Source organism: Neodiprion pinetum, chromosome 1 (assembly GCF_021155775.2).
Source record: "Neodiprion pinetum isolate iyNeoPine1 chromosome 1, iyNeoPine1.2, whole genome shotgun sequence".
Lineage (NCBI taxonomy): Eukaryota > Metazoa > Arthropoda > Insecta > Hymenoptera > Diprionidae > Neodiprion > Neodiprion pinetum.
In genome coordinates, this window is record NC_060232.1 from 27,336,105 (window position 1) to 27,355,848 (window position 19,744).

General features: G+C 42.8%; 1 protein-coding gene across 3 annotated transcripts in view; it reads right to left on the reverse strand.

The window, feature by feature from the left end:
* The window catches only part of knockout (Stork-head domain-containing protein knockout), a 65,192-nt gene that overhangs the window by 14,794 nt on the left and 30,654 nt on the right, over nt 1–19,744 (reverse strand). For all 3 annotated transcript variants that reach the window (XM_046616007.2, XM_046615998.2, XM_046616014.2), the window contains exon 3: nt 13,590–13,785. In XM_046616007.2, coding sequence (XP_046471963.1) covers nt 13,590–13,785 — 196 coding nt within the window. The remainder of the gene's footprint in view (nt 1–13,589; nt 13,786–19,744) is intronic.

The following is a 19,744-nucleotide window of genomic DNA, read 5'->3' on the forward strand; positions in this document are numbered from 1 at the left end:
GTTACACACGATGCGTGCGTGCGTGTGTAATTGGCAGGGTATCGTGTTCCTTACATAAGCTATTTGCATTTGATTTGGTATCAGTGGTAGTAACAAAATGCCTTCAAGTTATCACGGACAAGTGGGACCGGCCATTAGTATTGATTGCGGACGGTATACCGGCACGCATAAGTCCCATCGTGAGACTCCACTGTATTACATGGTATATACATTTCTGTATTACATATAATCTGTATCGAGTAAACAGGCAGAGATAGATTATATTGTGCAGGGCAACAAGGCGTACTTAAGACTCGTGCGTGGTTAAACAGTAAATGGTGAAACACATATATCGGTTCCGGACAGGTGATATAGGTGGCGGGTAACCACACCTTATTCGTGAGCCGGTACATCTGATCTCAGTAAGACAATCGTAAAAATAATAAGCGACGAACGGTGTCTGCAGAACGTTTCGCGCGCCGTGCACCAGTCGCAATGTAGGAACTGGCAATTGCGCAATTTAATATCGAAACTGTGAAATCCCATTGCTAAACATCGCCGTAGACGTACTTTGCATTCTTCATTCGTTAAGAATATTCACCGATCAGCTGCCGATCTGTTGTTGATTTTCATGCGTTCGCAGATTTCTAATCCTTCGTTATACACGTGGTCCACTCGACGAGTGACAGCAAATAGTGGACTTCTGACGGCGAGCAAATGCATTTGAATGTTTCTACGGGCAGTCCGATGCTGTATCGGTAGAAACTTGAAAGGTAACTCTAAACTCATCCCATGTACAGTGCACATGTCTGCCGTATACAGCGCGTACATACATTATACACGCAATCGACAGGCAAAACAGAGAGAATGATTTATTGCGGATGAATGAGTTGAAAGTAATGAGCACAGTTTTTACCGCTCGTTGTCCTTTGTTTTTGTCGGTAACAGGTATCGAGAGCATGAAATCTTCGTCGTCACAGGCGAAATTCACTCGCATACACGTTCTGCAGCTGCTGCTGCAGCTCAGTGATCTCGAATTTTGTCCAAAAATTGTTAATCTTTTCACGGTCACGCTGTCGGGCAGTTATTTTTTAACACGACAATATTGCAGCGTGATATTGCGATGCGGTCATGGAAGAGATATTTCGTTTTATTCGCAGGATGGCAAGTGCAGCCGGTAGGTGAAAGAAATAAGGAAAATGGAGAAATCGACACGGAAATGAGGACATCGCATCTTCAAGCTTTCCACTTGAATTTGCATCGTGCAAAAGTATGAGGGACGTACGGGAATTCGGTAACTTAAGAGAAGGGAAAAAACAGATCGAGGGTGATCGGCGGGCAGGTGAAACGATGACCGCTGTTCTTATTATGCACAATTCCTAGAGCACGCTTTCGTAATTGGCGAGCTGTTGGGTTCAATGAACGAATTTTTGTGCGAACAGGTGATGCACCGAGCGACGGATGAGCGCAGAATTCATTTGCGATAATTCCGTGAGATGTTACATCGCGAATCACGATCGCTGTTCAAAGGTATGAATGCATTAATTTTCCGCCTCCGTGTAATAAATTACACCAGTAGCGTTCGCTTCGTAGATGATACATAGGTACTTACATCCGCGAGTCACTGTCGAATGCAAATTTGATATAAATCACTGTCCAAGTCAATCCTGGAGTCTATGGTATAACCTTTGAGTAATCGTGACGAATGTTTACCGCCGAGTACAGTCGTGTCGTGACCACCGGTTCAAATTACAATTCCAACTTTAATCCCGTTTCTAATCGTGAGATCGGGTCCGGTTCGTCTTGAGAAAAATTTCCCGCGTAAGCCACCCAAAGAGACGCTCACATCCAATCGGCACGGTTTCTAATGTAAAATATTTACTGGGTACAGTATGACCTTGAAATTTTCATCCTACAATTTTACTCGCTTTATAAATACCACATTGGACTGATCGAAACGCCGGCTGATGCAAGTTCAAGTCCAACATCAATCCTCAACAACTTTGTCCTCATACGTAATTCATCACGGCCATGTTATAATTACCAAAAAAATACCGACGATCCGTTTTTCGACATTCTTCTGTGGGCTGGAAGAGCTTAATTGTCACCATTAAAACTGTCGCATACTTATGAGAGTCATGAGTTGTTTTCAGACCTGTGACTACGCGAAATAATTTTACACACCGAATGACGAGAGATGTCGAACAAAAGAAACTAGAATGCTTTATAGCTTTTCGACTTGCCTACCTTATGTATTTTTAAATCATATCTCTCAGCACGTCGGCTGCAGTACAATTAATAAAGCAGTTGGCTATCCGTTTCGTGCGACATTGTGCGATTAATCACCGTTTCCAAAATTCGTTCACGACAACAGAGCACTGGTACAGTAAAATAATAATCAGGTCTCTGGTGGTCTTGAATTCGGGCCTGTATTCGCGTAGAAATTATTACCATGAAATAGACGAGGTACGAAAAAAAAACGAAATATGTACAAAAAAGAAGAAAAAAACAGTTTTTGTTGCGGATGAAACGAGCCAGACTTACGTAAAATAACAGTTTTCGTTCGCAAAGGTCGTTTTTAACGGTCGTCGAAGCGGCTAAATGCGAAAAATAATACATATGCGGTATGCGGATAAAAAATTAGCAAAACAAGAAAGCCATAATTGCAAGCGATACAGCGTTTGTTACGACAAGTATAGGTGTGTATTTTTATTATTATTATTTTTTGCTGCGAAAGGTGTGTTTTTTTTCCAAGAGTTCGCTCTCGGTGCCGCGATTATGCCAATCCCTGTATGCGTGGAATTATTTATGAGGCGGCATCGCGTGGGCCGGACAAGCAAAGAGAAGTGTAACATTACTCTGTTTCACAGTATCGAAGTTGTCGAGAGAGTTAGGAGGTATAAATGTATAAAGAGTTAGAAACAACCGGGCACCGGCTACCTACACAGTGTCCATTCACACCTGGGCCGCATTCGTAAAGTCCATTGATATTTTCAGTTAAAAATTTACCGTCACCCCCGACCGTAAGGCAAGGCGTATATGTATCCTCTATATACATATATATATATATACATATATATATATATATATGTGTGCATATGTATATACACATATAGAAGTTGTCGCCAAGTGAGAGAGCTGGGAATTCTTATACATTTATCCCGAAACTGGTTTCAGCGATAAATCGAGGACCGGACACGTCACCAAGCAACAATACTTGTACACCGTTTCGCGCTGCAGACGCGTATTACTTGCGTAAAAGTCATTTTACAGTTACAAGCGCTTCTACAGATGATGCTCCTTGGGCGTTTCGGACGCGATATAGCAATAATGGCGAATTGTTAGGTCTCTTCGTTCTTGTTTCTCCTGCGTGACTATGCCGATCACAGATCCACGGTATACGTTAGGTGTAGGATGTAACGTTTGCTATTTAACTTTTACTCCGACGAATCATTGCGGACATTTGCCACTTTCGAGATCCTAATTTTGCAACTCGAATGGAGTGTAACAACAAGTAAAAGTGACTCAGAGACCGCATTAGATAGTCGCCCGATACTCCCGAAAGAAATTGTATTATTACGAAAGGTGGGCTCCGATAGTCACCCGTGGACTGGAAATAATAGGTACTCAGATTCTAATTATTCGCAATTATACAGTTGTAGTGCGCAGCCTGTTATAAGGAAGCAATTTCTTCTCAAAATATAAACTCTCAATTGCGTATAGCGTTATTCTATTTATTTTTGATAATGAAAGTAGGTACAAGCGTGCCGCTCTGTGAGGTGCAATTAGGTACCACCGGTCGAAAAATGAAAGTCTGATATATATTTGCGGACAGGCGCATCGCGTTAGCAACGGTGCTTTAACATTAGCTACGAATAATTGAATTCATGCTAGAATTAGTAACAGACTGGCTCAGTCCGCGCCTTGACGAGGATTTGATCTGCAAACTCTTTGCTCAATCATATTCGTGTGGAAACAGACAAGTCAGCGATAGCGAATAATGCAGCAGGAATCATGGCTGCAAACCTGCAATTATGTAAATTTGCAGTTTCAGATCAGATTTTCGGATGTATTAATGCCGAAGTTGACTGACAAATGAAGTCGTCAATCCGTAATTAAGTGGACGTCATCCAGTGCGAAAGAGAAAGTGTAGAGGAGAAAGAAGTAGAGGAAAGCTCGGCTACAGTGTTACGGGATGCTGAAAAGCCTAAACTTCAGCGCCATTCCTACGTTTCGGCATTAAAAATTGAGACAAGTTGGATAGCTGAGTATCAACATCAGCGAAGCGAACGCGAAGGTTGAGTTGAGCGCAAAACAAGATTATGGTACGTGACCGTGGGCACGTTCATTTTCATTTCATTAAACCGCATTCGGCAAGATAATTGGCCACCCGTACATTTTGACCAATAAAACCGGTGAATTAACCCTGTGCCGAAAATAGAACCATGGAACTGTGATACTCGTATATTCACGGTAGCTGCTGACCGCAAAAATGCTTATTATTAAATTCATTCGCAAGACATAGACGCAAGGCACCGATTTGACTCATTGGAGGATGAAATGAGTTTGTGAGCATAGCGTTATTATCTCACACCGTATTACGAGACCTTGCAATGGTTGAACCTCAGCTCATATTTTCCAGCCTGTTTTTACGATAATTGTCCTCCACCATGGTCGCGGGATGACAATAATACGCCATTTTTTCTGTCTCTCGTATGTGCAATTTTTCTGATAACACCTTTTCAGCCGAACGTGTAATGACGTTAGCCGGACTGAAAAGCTATCGTGGCTGCGACTAGCGTAAGGCGTGCATTTACATGTTATCTTGAAAGGAGTAATAATACGGCTATTCATCAATCACACTACGCGCCACCGCCTCCTTGTCATACTTTCCTGGGGTATTAGCCTACATACGATGTGCGATAGACGCATGCAGGGCTGTGTAAAATTGTACCTTTTAATCGTGGAAATGTAGAACTAAGCTGCTAGGGCCCTATACTAACTGAGCTATAAATCGGATATCGAGCAAGACCTCGCTATTATGGTATGCATGTACATTATACATATACAAAGATGCATATTTTTCACAAGAGATAAAATATCGAACTTTCTTGTTATGCTTTAGATGCGTAGACGCGTGTGTATGTATTTTAGCGTTAATGACCTAGACGGTGTGAGCTTTCAATTAGGAAACCGCGGTAATTGGCTAACGTCAATTCCCTCACCTGCGACCGGCGATAATCTCACCTATCACGCAATCCGTTCACGATGTACAGTGCACTCCAAGAAAGTAATAAATTTTATCCGTGATTCAGCAAGTTGCCGACAGTGAAGCGAGCCGTTATTTATGTACATAACACCGGGACGAGAAAACAAACCTGTTGATGGCGTTTGCAGCAACAACAAGGATCGAAAAAGTATAAATAAACAAAAAAATAAAATAAGTACGTATATGTACCCACAATCGGATTTCAATCGATTCAATTGTCCTCTACCGCTGATAACAGTTTTTTTTTCTTCTTCGAAGAAAAGATACTTCGATCGATTACAGGGATTATTTTGACTAAAGCGAGGTAATATTTCATCGAACAAAATTTATTTGTCCTTATAACAAATTGCCGTGAGATCATAACCCGCGATGCGGAAGCGCTTCGATTCAAGGCTCCACGGTTATTCATCCATCTCATTTCTTATTGTTCATTGTAGTTTGAATAGCGCAACACGAATAGAAGCGTTAAAAATAGAAACAAAAATTGAAAATGTATGGTAAGAAGCAGTAAAAAAAAAAAAAAAAAATGGAAAGAAATAAAAAAATGCGGTACACGCCGAGTTCGGGCCATGTGAAATAGTAATTCGACATCGGAGATGAGGTAATAGTTTTCTTAATGCCCTGACATAACAATGAGATCACAGCCCACGCAAGAAATTAGCAAATACGCACGGAAACGGTCGAGAGAAGGTGTGCCGAACAGGCAAGGTACGTACGCTAAATTATATTTATCACCTGCAAGGAGAAGGCAGGTAGACTGGTTGGTTTGTATATTTGTTCCCGTCGTCTTGCGACCGGTCCCAGTTTGTCAAACGAGCCAACGACACGTACGTCTTTTTTTTCTTTTTTTTTACTCTTCGCCGAAGAGTGGTCCAGTATCTTCGATATACGCTCGGCTCTGATCTCTGAAGATTACCGGGCGCTGATATCCTCCTGAAATTTATGCTAATGCAAAATTTAATCCTTGACGTAAGCTGCAACCAGTCCGCGTACGAGAGTCTCTTCGTTTTCGTATTTATCGTTACAAACTCTATTTTCTCATTATTTTGTCGGTTGTGAAACGTATCTTGAAAAAAACACCTTCAGACGAAGTTGAAGCCGGTCGTTTTTTTAAAAATGTTTTCGATCAATTTCACGGGTAATTTCGCGAGGCAGAAATCGGTGGTTAGAACCAATATCGAAGTATGTATTATGTGCCTCGACCAAGGATAGGAATCCCGAAAACAGCTGTGCGTCCGTATTTTTTCATTTCACGAGTGATTACGGAACTGGTTTTATGGGTCACAATCGGAATTACGATGGCACCCGCCAAAGAGAAACTCTCGGTGACTTAGTGACCAAAATGACGGGCATTAATCAAACAACACGAAAAAGATATGAAGTATGTATAGATTTTGTGATCGAGCGTGTTCCAGATCCTTGATCACGTCGTTAAATCACGGACGCAAAGGCCAGGCCTAATCCGTCGAATTCGTAACCGATGAGAATTACGTAATAGTTGAGCCATCGGAATCACTGACCTCAATGCCATGATCGGAAACAGCGTCCGAGCATACTGAATAATAAGAAGAATGAAGAACGAAACGAGACAGTTTGTAACAATACGAGATAGAGGCATGTTCCGAGTTTGATTGATGAGAATATCGTGAGATAGTGGCTCGAGGGGGCATCCACCTTAATTCACTTCGCTGCACTTCAGTTAACTTCAGTTTGGACAGTGAAAGGCATGAAAAGCATAACGTCCTGCAGGTTCACGTATAACGAAACAAACCCTCCACCAACCCGTTGCTGAAACGGTGAGTCCAGCCGAGGTGAATAGGCTACACTTCCTTTTTATCCCCAGCACGGCTAAGCCGCGAAAGAAATAAAAACACCTTAGTGTATTCTCAGCGTGCGACTCCCAGAGATAATAGATAATGTAATCTACACGGAGGCAGAGATTATGCATCCTCGAGATTCACGACAGAGATTTCGCGGTGATCTATGGACATCGGGAACGACGCGGCGACGTAGCGAAGCTCCGGAGAGGAAAAGAAACAACAATCGCATTGCCTAGGCGTCGAGGAAGGACTGTGTTCACACCAAGTGCAGGTCTTCACCCACGTTGAGGAATTGCTTCGGCGATTTCCTCTGAGCATTGTGTCCGCGCGCAGCTCGAAGCTTCGAGCAATCGTACGGGTGCTGTTTCGACCGGCGAAATACGGTCCAATTGAACAATTGTCGTCACATGACAGTGGTGGGCACGAAGAGGAATGGGACTGATGGATACGTGACGTCAGACTTTCGCCGGATATTTTCGTGGGAGAGAATTAATACCGCGGAGTGACTCAGTAGAACTGGACTCCAGCTTCCGTCACGACTGTAATACCTTGAAGATGGACAGAAAGGAATTCCCCGTGATTTACGTAAGCAGTGGATGTAGAGATACGATCCGACTCTCTAAGGAATATTGTAATCCTTGGGGCTAAGAAAGATAACGTGCCCACATAATGTATACCTTACGTACAGCTACTCTCGAGTATCGCGTTTTTACCAACGGCAAATGTCATTAGCAAACCTAATTGGCTGATTGGGTGCAGCACTGCTTCTCCGGTGTTTTATGTCGTTCGAAAGGAAAAACACGCAAACCGCGCGAAATTCACCCGCCTTCACTCACTTTCGGCCAAGTCACGCACTCTCGCACCGGAGGAGAGGCTCCAACCTTCCGGCGTTGAATTAAATCTTGGAAAGTTTTCCCACACAAACTCAATCTCCGCACATTTATACTGTATTCTAATTGATCGAACGTACGTCGGAGAGATCTTCTCACTTATGATCGCAACCGTCAAGAATTGAGCACTCTGTTCTCATTTCAAAAAGCCTATGATGACACTCGAAACTTCTCCAATTTTTTCAACGCACATTCTCCGATTCTATAGAGAGTAGGGAACTGCATAGTATCGATAACGATGCAGTCGAAACCAGGCTACGGATTGACGCGCCCATCGCTTCGACTTTATCTGGTGCAGTCCACATCCAGCCCCAGTTCCCAGGAGGGACTCTGATCGTTTACCGTAACTCTGCACGACTCTGCGTTCTCTCCGGATCAGGCATGGTTAGTCATAATCCGTTGGGTACAACCCAATGATTGTCAAATCAGTTTGGCGATTGGAACCCCGGTTTTGCAACCAGCTTGGATCTGGTACCCATCAGAATTGGTGGCCGAGAGCGCGGCAAAACGTCACGTTAAAGTCGCACGTACGTATAATTATCTCGACAGATCTGCGATATCAAAACTGTTATCTTTGGATCTCGATACTTCCTAGTTGTCACATCGAATTACAGTTTTGCTATTCGCCGATCCAAGGTCTACCGCGATATGTCTTGAGAGGATAAAAAGTCCGCGAGGTGCGGACCGTCGATTCGAGGCATGTTAATTGCGGACCGTGGCCAGACCAGCATTGTTTCATCTGAAAAGTTTGTCCTCTGACTTCATCCCATTCGTACGGGACTGGCGAATTAAGGGTCAGAGGTGTCACGCCGTCGGTTAAAGGTGATTTGGCAAAACTGCGATGTTGCAAAGCGACTGCCATTACCTATTGGCGTGGAGGCAGGCTCAGTCATAGGAATGCTCGCCTATCTTGTATGATCTAAGAAATCACATTAAACTACTGTGAAGCCCACACGCGTGTCGCGCATGACTTGAAGAGTGCATAAGGAAGGAGAAACCAAATTCCGAGGCTGTTATAGGAGTGTCTCGATTCGGTTTCATAAGCTTAATTCATGAGCTCTCCAACTATCTCTGTCTTGCTATTATACTCACAATTTTACACAGCTCAGGAAGACGTGTGCGCGTGTGCGTTTACAACGTGAGTATTTCGCTCAGATTGAGACTGCCACCGCCTACCGAGGCGCTCGACTATAACTGCAGCTCGGTTTAATGATCGGTCTTTAGAAAGGCGTGTATGAACTACCGGTCTTAAATAATCATTGATTTAGTTAATAATTTCATTCGACGCGGTAGACCGCCTCGGCTTGTTTAATCAATGGGTTTAGCACGATTCAGAAACACAATTAGCGCCGCTGCCTCAACGCACGAAGGCATCAATGGAATTTCAACCCAGCTTTTATCCCGTTTAAAAATTCAATGAAACGACTTAAAAGGTTCTTGTCACATATTACACCGCGTATTATTGCTCTGCATATGTACACCATGAATATTAGCTAAGTCGGATTCAGAGAACAGAGTAGAAAACGTGGTTTTCAATCATCTGCTGCTCCAGTATGGGTCATCGATGCATACTCTTTGTTGAACAAGTAGTCACATCTTTCTCCTCGATGAATTGACAATCATTTCCCACAGTCAAGTCTATCAACTTTTGAGTATTTCAAATTAGTGAATCAAGATAAAGACCGTAGATCTCTGAAAATTATGCACCTTAGTGAACCGAGTAAAATTCAAGGGACTAACCGTTGGACCGAGGTCGAGGAGAATACATAACATATCAACTTTCTTTGACCTTTTTCTTTTATCATCGTCACACAGACGAGGCTCTCCATTTCATACAAACAGCCGGAACACTCGAGTTCGACGTTGAAGCATTCACGTCGTATCCAACTCCAGATACAATCGCCGGGGAACTAGGCGAAGAATGGTGACTCTTCAAGCGCCCTCGAGTAGTACAGGCACTCGAGCAGGATCCTTCCAACCCCGATCCTCGATTGTTTTTACCTACGAAGTGCTTGTCCTCTTTATCCCGGTCTATCGAGTAAATGAAAAAATTGCGAAAGGTATGTTTAGCTCGCGTTTTATCAATCCGCTTTGCTGGTTTTAATACAGAAATTGCAGAATTGTCAAGCATCCGCGGAGTGTCGTGAGAGAGTGACCTTATGCTTGGCTACACCGTGTGGATTGCCCTAGGCCCCGCTCACAGTGTCCCACTCAGAGGCCTCACCGCACATTTGATAGAGGATCTCAGATCTGACCTAGGTAATTATTATTAGCTGGGTGGATGCACGCGTTCGCCTATGTAACGAGGGCAGGACACTTTCAAACGCGAGATGGTGCGCCGAAGGAGAGACCGTACTTCCACAACGTCGCTCCTAAGTCGTGAACAACGTCAGCGAACCGGGCTCAAAGGTCAGTGTCAGAACTCGTGTTGAACAATGCAAAGTGGATTTACACTTGGTGCGGACAAATGCACGTTGGTATACCTATTTCCATACGGCACTCACCTTTCCTGCCCAAGTCGTCGAGAACATGACCCCGTGACTCGACTGCTATAAACATTACTTGTGAGTCAACTGTCGATGCGGTAGTGAGAAATGTTTGGAAGCCTTGAACCTTCGCTCAAGCATATTACGTCTTTGGTCATTTGGACCGATGATGAAACCTCTTGAATTGAACGCCGGTGCCGTGAGTTGAAAACTGACGATTGTCGATCTTTGCCAATACGCGGACTGAAAAGTAACGACAATGTATTTCATGGCGTCCGGTGATGTGCGCGGGTTTTTCTGCTTCCTGCATTAAAGTTCTTGTAATCTTTTCAGGCAATCATCTCGGTGGCCGAGCTTTAATGTTTCATGGCGAAATCACGCGGAGTACACACCACGATGACAAAGAATGGATCGTTGCGAGATCGATCGAAACACGATATCCGCACCGAAAGAGAATTATACTCGTTGATCGCACACATGGGCTTACGAACTCTGCATGCGTGTAGGTATTATACATTGTACGTACGTGCCATATTAATATCTTGGGAATTCATCAATTTCCGAGTCAGCGAAGCGGATAGAAAGTATAAAACGGCATTTCTGGTCACACTCGAGCTCCTCTCGCTGGCCAATAAGAGACCAGGTGTATGCGATACGTCAAATACAGGCTCATACGCGATCACCGTACAAAGAGATTATTCCGAAGCGTGTCTCCGTTTGGCACGCGCCAGCCCTAGCCGCGTCTCTCAATGTAGACGTTGCATAATACAAACGCCCTCGGAATGCCGCTACTGTCTTGTCGCGATTGATTCATTGCCTGCCTAGTAAAACAGATTAAATTCCTACCGGCTGTGGTCCTGCTACCGATGCGAAACGTGTGAAAGGTGCGTCCATTGGTCTGCAGATATACCGACGGATGCATGTTTCGCGGACGCGTTGTCGCGAAATTGAAATAGACGGATTCAGCGAAAAGATCGTTCTTCTCGTTCGTCGGCATTAACATTTGTCTACAAATTTGTCAGCTATTATAAGCAGACGGTGAACTCGAGCTTTCGCGGAAAGGAAAAGGAACGTTAACGGCAGAAAAGGGTGATAAGTGAAAAAAAAAAAAAATACCGAGCAAGCCGACGGATAAACGCAGAATAAACGCTCTGTGCAATTGTGCGAATACCTTGGCCAACTCGGTGAAGCTACAAATCCGTTGTCCATATATATGCAAATTATCTCAACCAACAAGTCGGCAGCGGTCGGCCTCGCCTCTTCGGCGATTGAACCTTAAGCTCGTTTTACACCTGCCTACTTTTGTCACGCTTTTCTCGTTTCGCAGCTGCAAATGAATTGCCAATGGCGTTTTGAAAAGTATCCATAAAGCACTTTTCCCGAAAGTTCAAAGACAATCAACGACATGATTTGGAAAGTTTTTCTTTTCCGTGAAATACCTACGGTAGTTTTTTTTCTCGTTGTTCCTTGTTTTCTTTTTTTTTTTTTCTTTTTTGTAAAAATATACACATCTCTGGTTCTTTTGGCAGCAGAAATTTTCTTCAACAATTAAATGTACCCTACACGGGTGTAATTTTCTATACCGAAAAGAAAATAATGTTTACACAAATCGTTTCGAGTAGTTGTGAAAGAAATTGACGATGAATTTTTAAGGTCTTTGGCGAGAAAATTTTCGACTTTCGATTATTTGGCCCAAGCTACAATTAGCAAATGAAAAATAAACTGTATTTTGCAAAAATTGACTTTTAGAATACCGGTAAATGTAGAATTTTTCTTCCGACACTGCCACAGCTGTATCAACTAAACTATCCATTGCGCACGTGCAGGTACAGACTTTACATTCTTCCAAATAGAGGTTCCAAGAAATTAGCATACATACTCGGTATTTCTACAAGCCGTTGCGTATTCCCGTTTCGCGACCAAGGATTCGCACATAAAGTCCCGGCTGACGCCCAGGAATTGCAGCCGCGTTTCTCTGGGCTCTCCGATAAGAAATAGGTACCCGGTTAACATTGTGTCAGCATCTTGGGCCTTATCGGTGCCGAGGCGAGGTGATAATACGCTAGCTAAGCGGTGCGCCGGATGGCCACCAGCGATAACTCGACGAGCCAGCTGCAGCCTCTCGTCCAGAGGAAGATGTATATATATATATATATATGTATATACAATATATGTATAAGATCGAAGGCGGCATTGCGTCGAGAAACGAATCCGATTGCCGATCGGTTTTACGCTCATCATTCAACGCAGTGATTTCGATCCCTGCAATCAGCGTATAACCGCAAAGAGAAAAGAGGCGCAGATTCACACGAAGCTGTAACGCGACTTTGCCCACCTGCACGGATTGGCCATAAAATATGAACACTCGTAATGCCAGCGGGTCTTGTGACTGCAACAAAGTCGAGAGAGGCTAGCCTGTGTACTATTAGCGTTGTTGCTGATGTTGGGGGCGGGGCTTTGGTGTCATAAAAACTTCAGGAGTCAAGTTACTGCTATTACGGTTTCTACTTCGACCCCGAGTGCATCACTAAACAGAACAATTTATTGCTGATTATGCCACTCCGTTCTTCTTTCCTTCTTCTCCCTATTTACCTTGAAGACTTTGATGTTTGCGAATATGTTGGATAGTTTTCTCATGGGTACCGTTAACGTGAGACGTGGATCAATGAAAACCCAACGTAAATATTTAATATTTTTTGCAGACCTTGTCAAGAAGTCGAATCGTCACAAGATTCTTATCAGTCAACTAAACATAATCAACCTATTTTTGAGTTGTAATTGATGTTACCAAGAAAAGAAATTTCACACTCGAGACTTTAGTTTTGAAAATTTAGTTGCCATGTTTTCCAACCTCTTACGCGGAGCAAAGAAAATTGCACACGATGTATAGTATTTATGGTTGATATGAAAAAGAAAAAGAAACGACTCCAACAACAAGTCGGATCGTCAATTTAAAAAATTTCAACAATTTACATTCCTTCCAGAATAATATTCTGGCAAGTTTTCAGTTTCCGAGGAATACGAAAACAGTTCGAAAATCCCTGCAAGTACGTCGTTCCCACCGCGAAGTGCTTCGCCTGCTGAATGCACGTGCGTTCTCATATACATGAGGTAGATTTGATCGACCGGAATGAAATGAACTTACCAAGGCAAGTTATGGCGTGATCAGCGGGCGGCCGTAGAACGTTGCGGGCCCAAGCAGCTCGTAGTACTTCGAGAGCGCAGGGAGGCCCTCCCACGACGAGCACCCCCGGGGATACGTGGCCCTTGTACCGAAGCTGACGCGCCGCGTCGACCAGGGCTGCGTTCCACCAGCACTTGGAATTCGCTTCCAAGAAGCTCTGCAATCCACAAAAAGGAAAATGTTTCAACATCAAAACGAGCACGACACTTTGCGTTCACGGATTCAAATTTTTTTTAATTTTTTCATTGATTACACTGGTTAGTGTATTTTTTTATTTTTATTGATTACACAAACAGTGGTTTTGTCGCCCTTGATATTGGTGTGGTTTTCGTAAGATTTAATGTCAACGATCCTAGGATCAAGTGAGGTTCTTCGAAATTAGCTCTAGTTATTTATTTGATCGACATTTTCATGCATGACTGAAAAAAGCGATATTTAGATGGAAAGATCGATTTTTTTTGAAATATCTATCGTTTATCAAAAAAATACCACACAGCTTGACAAGAAATAAAATTTTTTTATTCCCCTGATTTTTTCCCTGAATTTTGATGTTTGAGAACGAAGAATTTACGAGTAAAATTATGATTATATTAGAAACCATCCCCCTTCTTACAATATTACAATAACATAAAAATTACAGCCAATCTAATAGTCGTGATTTTATTCGTAAATTCTATGTTCTCAAAAATCAAAATTCACGGAAAAAATCGGGGCAACAAAAAAAGTTGTTTTCACCCGGAAATTCTATTGCACGTAAGTCACCATTCTCGGGAGGATTTATTTAGCCAAGCTGCTTGTATGAATATTACATTCGCAAGCTTGAAAAATAACGTATGTTCGCTGTTTCAAACGATCACTGAAAATAATTTACTTATGTTACTTACTATAAATTAACGTAGTCTTTTGCCAAACGGTGTTTCAAGATTTTGGATTTCTTAATAGTTTTGAATACCTGTACGTTGTAAAGTACGTAAGCCATTACAATCAAGTACATATCTAAGTAAAAACCGCGAACTTGAAAAAAGGATCGACAACTGCCTGAATTTTAGATCCTTCGATCTCTGACCACACGAAAAAAAAGTAATTTAACCAAACGTGCACTGAATAAGTTGCGCACAATATTGCAAAACTGGTCAAAGCTCTCGAATTCGTTTTGAAAAATATTCAAACCTTCGAATCTCGACGGCGAGTTATACGCAGTGTTTTTCGTCGAAATTCAACAGACTTTTACATTTATCTGATTTATTACGTTAATCGTGTTTCGTGAAAGAATGAAGGCTAAAATATCTTTAAAAAAAATCGTACTGTGATATATTCGTCAAAATATTCTATTCTCGTTGAGAAAGGTGATTCGCAACTTGAAAAATATTGAGAAGCAAACTGGGCAATGAAAATCAAATTACGTGTTCGAAAGCGCCTATGCAGCAGGTTTTAGCCAAATTGCGAGTCACGAATCACGGTTGTATTATTCCAGGCAGCGAAACAAATTCCAAGTTTTTTTTACTTCTTTTTTTCTCCTCTTCCTCGTCGAAATGTCGGGGATATTTTCGCCACACGCCTTGAAGCGGTTACAAAAAGAGAATCACCGAGACAGCCGAGAAGTCTAGCCTGAGTTATCGAATGAAATATGTCGGCGCCAGTAAGTGTTTAGTGCCCGAGGGTGAGGAAGCTTACTTAGCTTCATGAGCTATTCGACTTTCCCCGCGAGATTTTCAACCCCTCGATGTGGGGCGAAGCTCGGCCAGACAATAGACCATAAACGAACGCCCTTCCACGCAGCCCAGCCTCGATAAAAGTTGTCGATCCCTTGGGCGGGTGGTTCCCTCAAGTAGGCACTGAATTAGCAAGAATTTCCTATTGATTGCCAGATTTATCGCCAGTGTCCGTAACACGGGCTACCAATTTTTCACACTCTTCTTTTCCCGTACGCTGGGGAATTTCCCAAATTCTTCTCGCAATTCTTGATTCCGCGATTCGAAGGTGATTGGAAGACATCAGTTTACAAATTCTGTTATTCGAGTTCCACGAATCTTTCACGGTGATTCGAAATTGACGGAATTTATGGGAATCGTACCGCCTTGCGCGCGGTCTGATTAACGTCGAAGTTGTCGCTCGATCATTCGTCGATGTGAACCCCACCGATAGGGGATCTGCTACAAGGTAGAGTGGTCGGTAGAATAGTTAATTGATTTACGGCGGCGGTGCCGCAGAGACAGACTACTCGGATTAATTTTCCACTTGTTGATTAAACCTTTGTTTAATTAGCGCGTACACGAGGAACGCGTGACTACGTCACGATTCTGGTCGATACGTGACAGCAAGAATTTACCGTGGATTAAATCTCACCGGCTTTATGCGATACCGGTCGGGCACTTCTCGTTCCATGACTCGCACTGAGCTGGGTAGTGAAGAATAAAAGAACAAAAAAAAAAAAAGAAATAGAAAGTAGTAAATACGCGGCTGAATTTTAGCAGCACAGCTGATGAGGTAATCAATATTTTTGATATTTCCGTTAGCAAGCGAGGAATGTTTGCGGTTACTTTTTTATTTGAATTGTATATTGTTTTTAGTCTTCAGACTCTTCGGTCAAGTTTTAGAATACGCGAAACATTATACACCGAAGTTGAAAACGTTTCAAGGAAAAGTATTAAAAATATATTCACAGCTGGAACGGAACGTGAAACATGAAAAAACCCGGTACCATCACTAAGGAATTGTTTGAACGGAATTTTGTCTTAAGAAAACAGTCAGCACTTAGAGAATCCTAAGTCGAAGTCTAAAATGCGTGAATGGAAGTGAAAAAAAAATAATCGAGTGCCTCCGTTAGTGTCATGTCTGTGCTTTGGAAGAATGTTTACATGTTTTCAACAATTTTGGGTGCTTTTCAAAAACCCCGTTTGAAAAAATCGTGTTACCGGCAGTACTGCCAGCTCGAATAGACCCTGTGCCTTAACTTTCCCTCTTCTCGCACTCGTTCGAGGCATTTTCAATTCAACGGGCACTTACGTCGCACCTCGGCGGCTCCAGTCAAGCTGTAATTTCGCATCGGCTGCTATGGACGGGACATTTTTCACCCTAACTCCGAGTGCGAAGTAGAGTTTTAACCTTGCGTAGTTATCGATAAAATTTCATCGTCGTGAAGCTATTCATCCGGCGTAAGAGCTACCAAAGCAAATAACTTGTGCAGTGAAAAGCAAATCCCTCGACATTTCAGTGGCCCAGAATTGACGAAATCCGTCGAGCAAAAGCAGAAAGATGTATTCCGCATCATGCATTCCGACTCGCTTACTCGGATCAGTGACCTGAACCGAAGTAAGAATCTCCTGCTATGTTCACCGACACAACACTAAACTCATCGGCATTCTGGTCACGTCAGGTTCGTCTGTTCTAAAATTAAAGTGAGGAAAAAATATACCGATTTCAAAGCGATGAATACTGCAATGGAGGCATTGTGGTGATTCGAAATATTGGATGTCGATATTGCGCGTTGGAATTCTCCTGGTGAACGACTGAATCGGGATCAGCGATCGAACAGCCTTAGAATCGATGCTAAACTAGATGTCCGGTACACACAGCTGACACTTGTTCCAAATGTATCGTCTCAGTTGCGAACGGACACGAATATCACGAGTACAACAAACAGTGTGTAGTAGAACTCCGTTCTGGGCAAATGATCACCGATAATTACTTCAATCTAATTTATTATCGTAAATTGGACGCTTTTGTCCGTTGCGAGTCCGTGTAGAAAGGTCGAATACAGACGGATGGATTCAAGGTACTTGAGGATATAATTATTCCGATCGGCACTTGCGGGTTGAAAAAAAATTAACACCGCGATTTCGAATCGAGGCAATATCGCTGCGGTTATATCCTTTAGTCGTTCGTCTTCTTCGAAAATAATGCACAGCGTTGAGAAGGTGAACATCGAAACTCCACGAAGAAACGCAGTTGAAGGCTTGGAGGTTTAGTCTTAGTAAGAAATACCTACCTACTCACGCGTGCCGTGAATCTATTCCGTTGTATTTTTTATCCATCTCTTTTTTCCACTCATTTTCGTTTTTCGCACTCGGTGACAGGCGACAGACGCCGCGATAGAATAACATGAATATAAAACCGCTGTCATCTGCGTTTTTCCATTCACGTAGGCTACCCGCACGTTCCGATAACAAGAACGAATCTTTGTTCCGTCACGCGCCAGACGTGAACAACTCGGCTTGGAAGATCCTCAACGGTAAACACATCAAATGATGGTTGCGTCGCAGAATTCATCGCTAACATTTTCGAAAACTGCAAAAGTACAGCCTTTCGTTCATGTCCGAAAAATGCGATGCGCGAAAGCGAAAAGCAGAGCCGGGTCGTTAAAGTAAGTGTAAAATTCCAAACAGCCTCAGACATGTGTGTACAAATGAAGTGAAAAAACAAAGTGGTCCCTGTGAAACGGCCGTAATATACAATCCAGCGTCAATTCCGTTTTGCCTAATTTCACCGAGCGTTGATGCTAATCATCCATTACCAAAACTTCCGTATCTCTATCGACCATCAAAACAATTGGATATCAATTAAGGACCACCGCGTGAGTGAATTCGGGAAGAATGAACCACTGTAGTCTCGTGCTTCATGCTCAGTGAAGCGTCGTCACTGCAGACCATGGAAAGGCGATATTTTTAACTGGAATACCCGCTCGAGCACTGCGCGTCGTTTCACCTTCTCCCAATCACACCGAGCATCCCCCTTTTATATTTTCAGTTTTTTTCGAGCCTCGTTGACTTCAGACTGCTTATGACACGGAGGAGTGGGAACTCCGACCCAAGTTGAACCGCAGGACGCGATTTCACTTTCCGTTGTGCCTCGCTCAATTTTGCTTGTAACGTTACGAGTGCGCTGTCGAGTCTACAATTGTAATGCAGAAGTTCTGCATCACGAACGTGTCTTGATGAACCCAGGCTTGCATGGTGATATGAAATATCCTAACTTTCGATCTATCGTCTCGAAGAGATGAGTCTAATTACGAGTCACAGTTTATACGCATCGTACTCTGGGTTTGCGACGTCCCGCAGATCCCGTAACCCCGGTTAGCTTTTCTCCCAGGTGCAAATCAAGTGAATCCTAGAGCTTTATATACGCGGGTTACTTTCCCAAGTACTTATGGCTAATTTATACAATTAGACGTCCAGTTTAATCGACGCTCGAGAACGTCCTGTGAGTGTTGTTTCATTCGATGAAACATCGGCTGGAGACACGACAATCGGATATTGGCGCCACGGTTGAAGGAAGTTTCCTCTTAAGGAAGACCATGGCCAACGAGTAGGAGACGCGTATGGAAGTAATAATGACCTCTCTAACGGATCTTCCAGAACCGTGAGTAAAACTCGGACGGGCTTTCGGGTCAGGGATGCAGCAACTGTTTTGGCTGTCCGCAAGATTGGAAATTCGCGAAGTCGAAATTCGTGACGTTGGTAGTAACCAGACATGAAAAAGAGAAAGAATTTTGCAGTTTCAGAATCAGTTTTTAAAGGCTACAGTTTTAAAAAAATTTGCATCACTTGATCCTGAAAACTTCAACCTTGAGTGTGAGTCAAATATATTTTTGTAAATGGGATGAATAAGGAATCAAAAACCTTAGGAGCTTTTGTAGTTTTCATAATTTCTTTAGAAGAATTCAAACATTTGCGGTAAAAAAAAAAAAAAAAAGAAACTACGGAAAATATTCGTATCGCTGTATCTTCTTTTTACAATTAATCGTGACACCAATCCCAGGCGTAATACTTTATCAAGGACAGAAATTCAGCCGCCTTGGTAAAGAAGTGCAAGTATCATTTAAAGTGAAATGAAAAAAGAAACTTCTACTGTCCCTGCAGTCCGAAGTATCCATTGTCTTTCACACCTACGACCTAGACTTGGGTTATACTGGTTTAAACAACCTGATATATTTAGTTTTCCACTCTACCGGTGTCAAGAAAATGAGAAAGTGTAAGAAACGGGTTTATCAGATGCTTTTGATAAAATGGGAGCATTCATGTCGTGAGACAGTGAAATTAGCCAGAAATTGGACTTTCCATGTCTCTTCATTGGGTGATCCACAAAACTTGTTCCGATGGCATTTTCGGAGAGTGAAC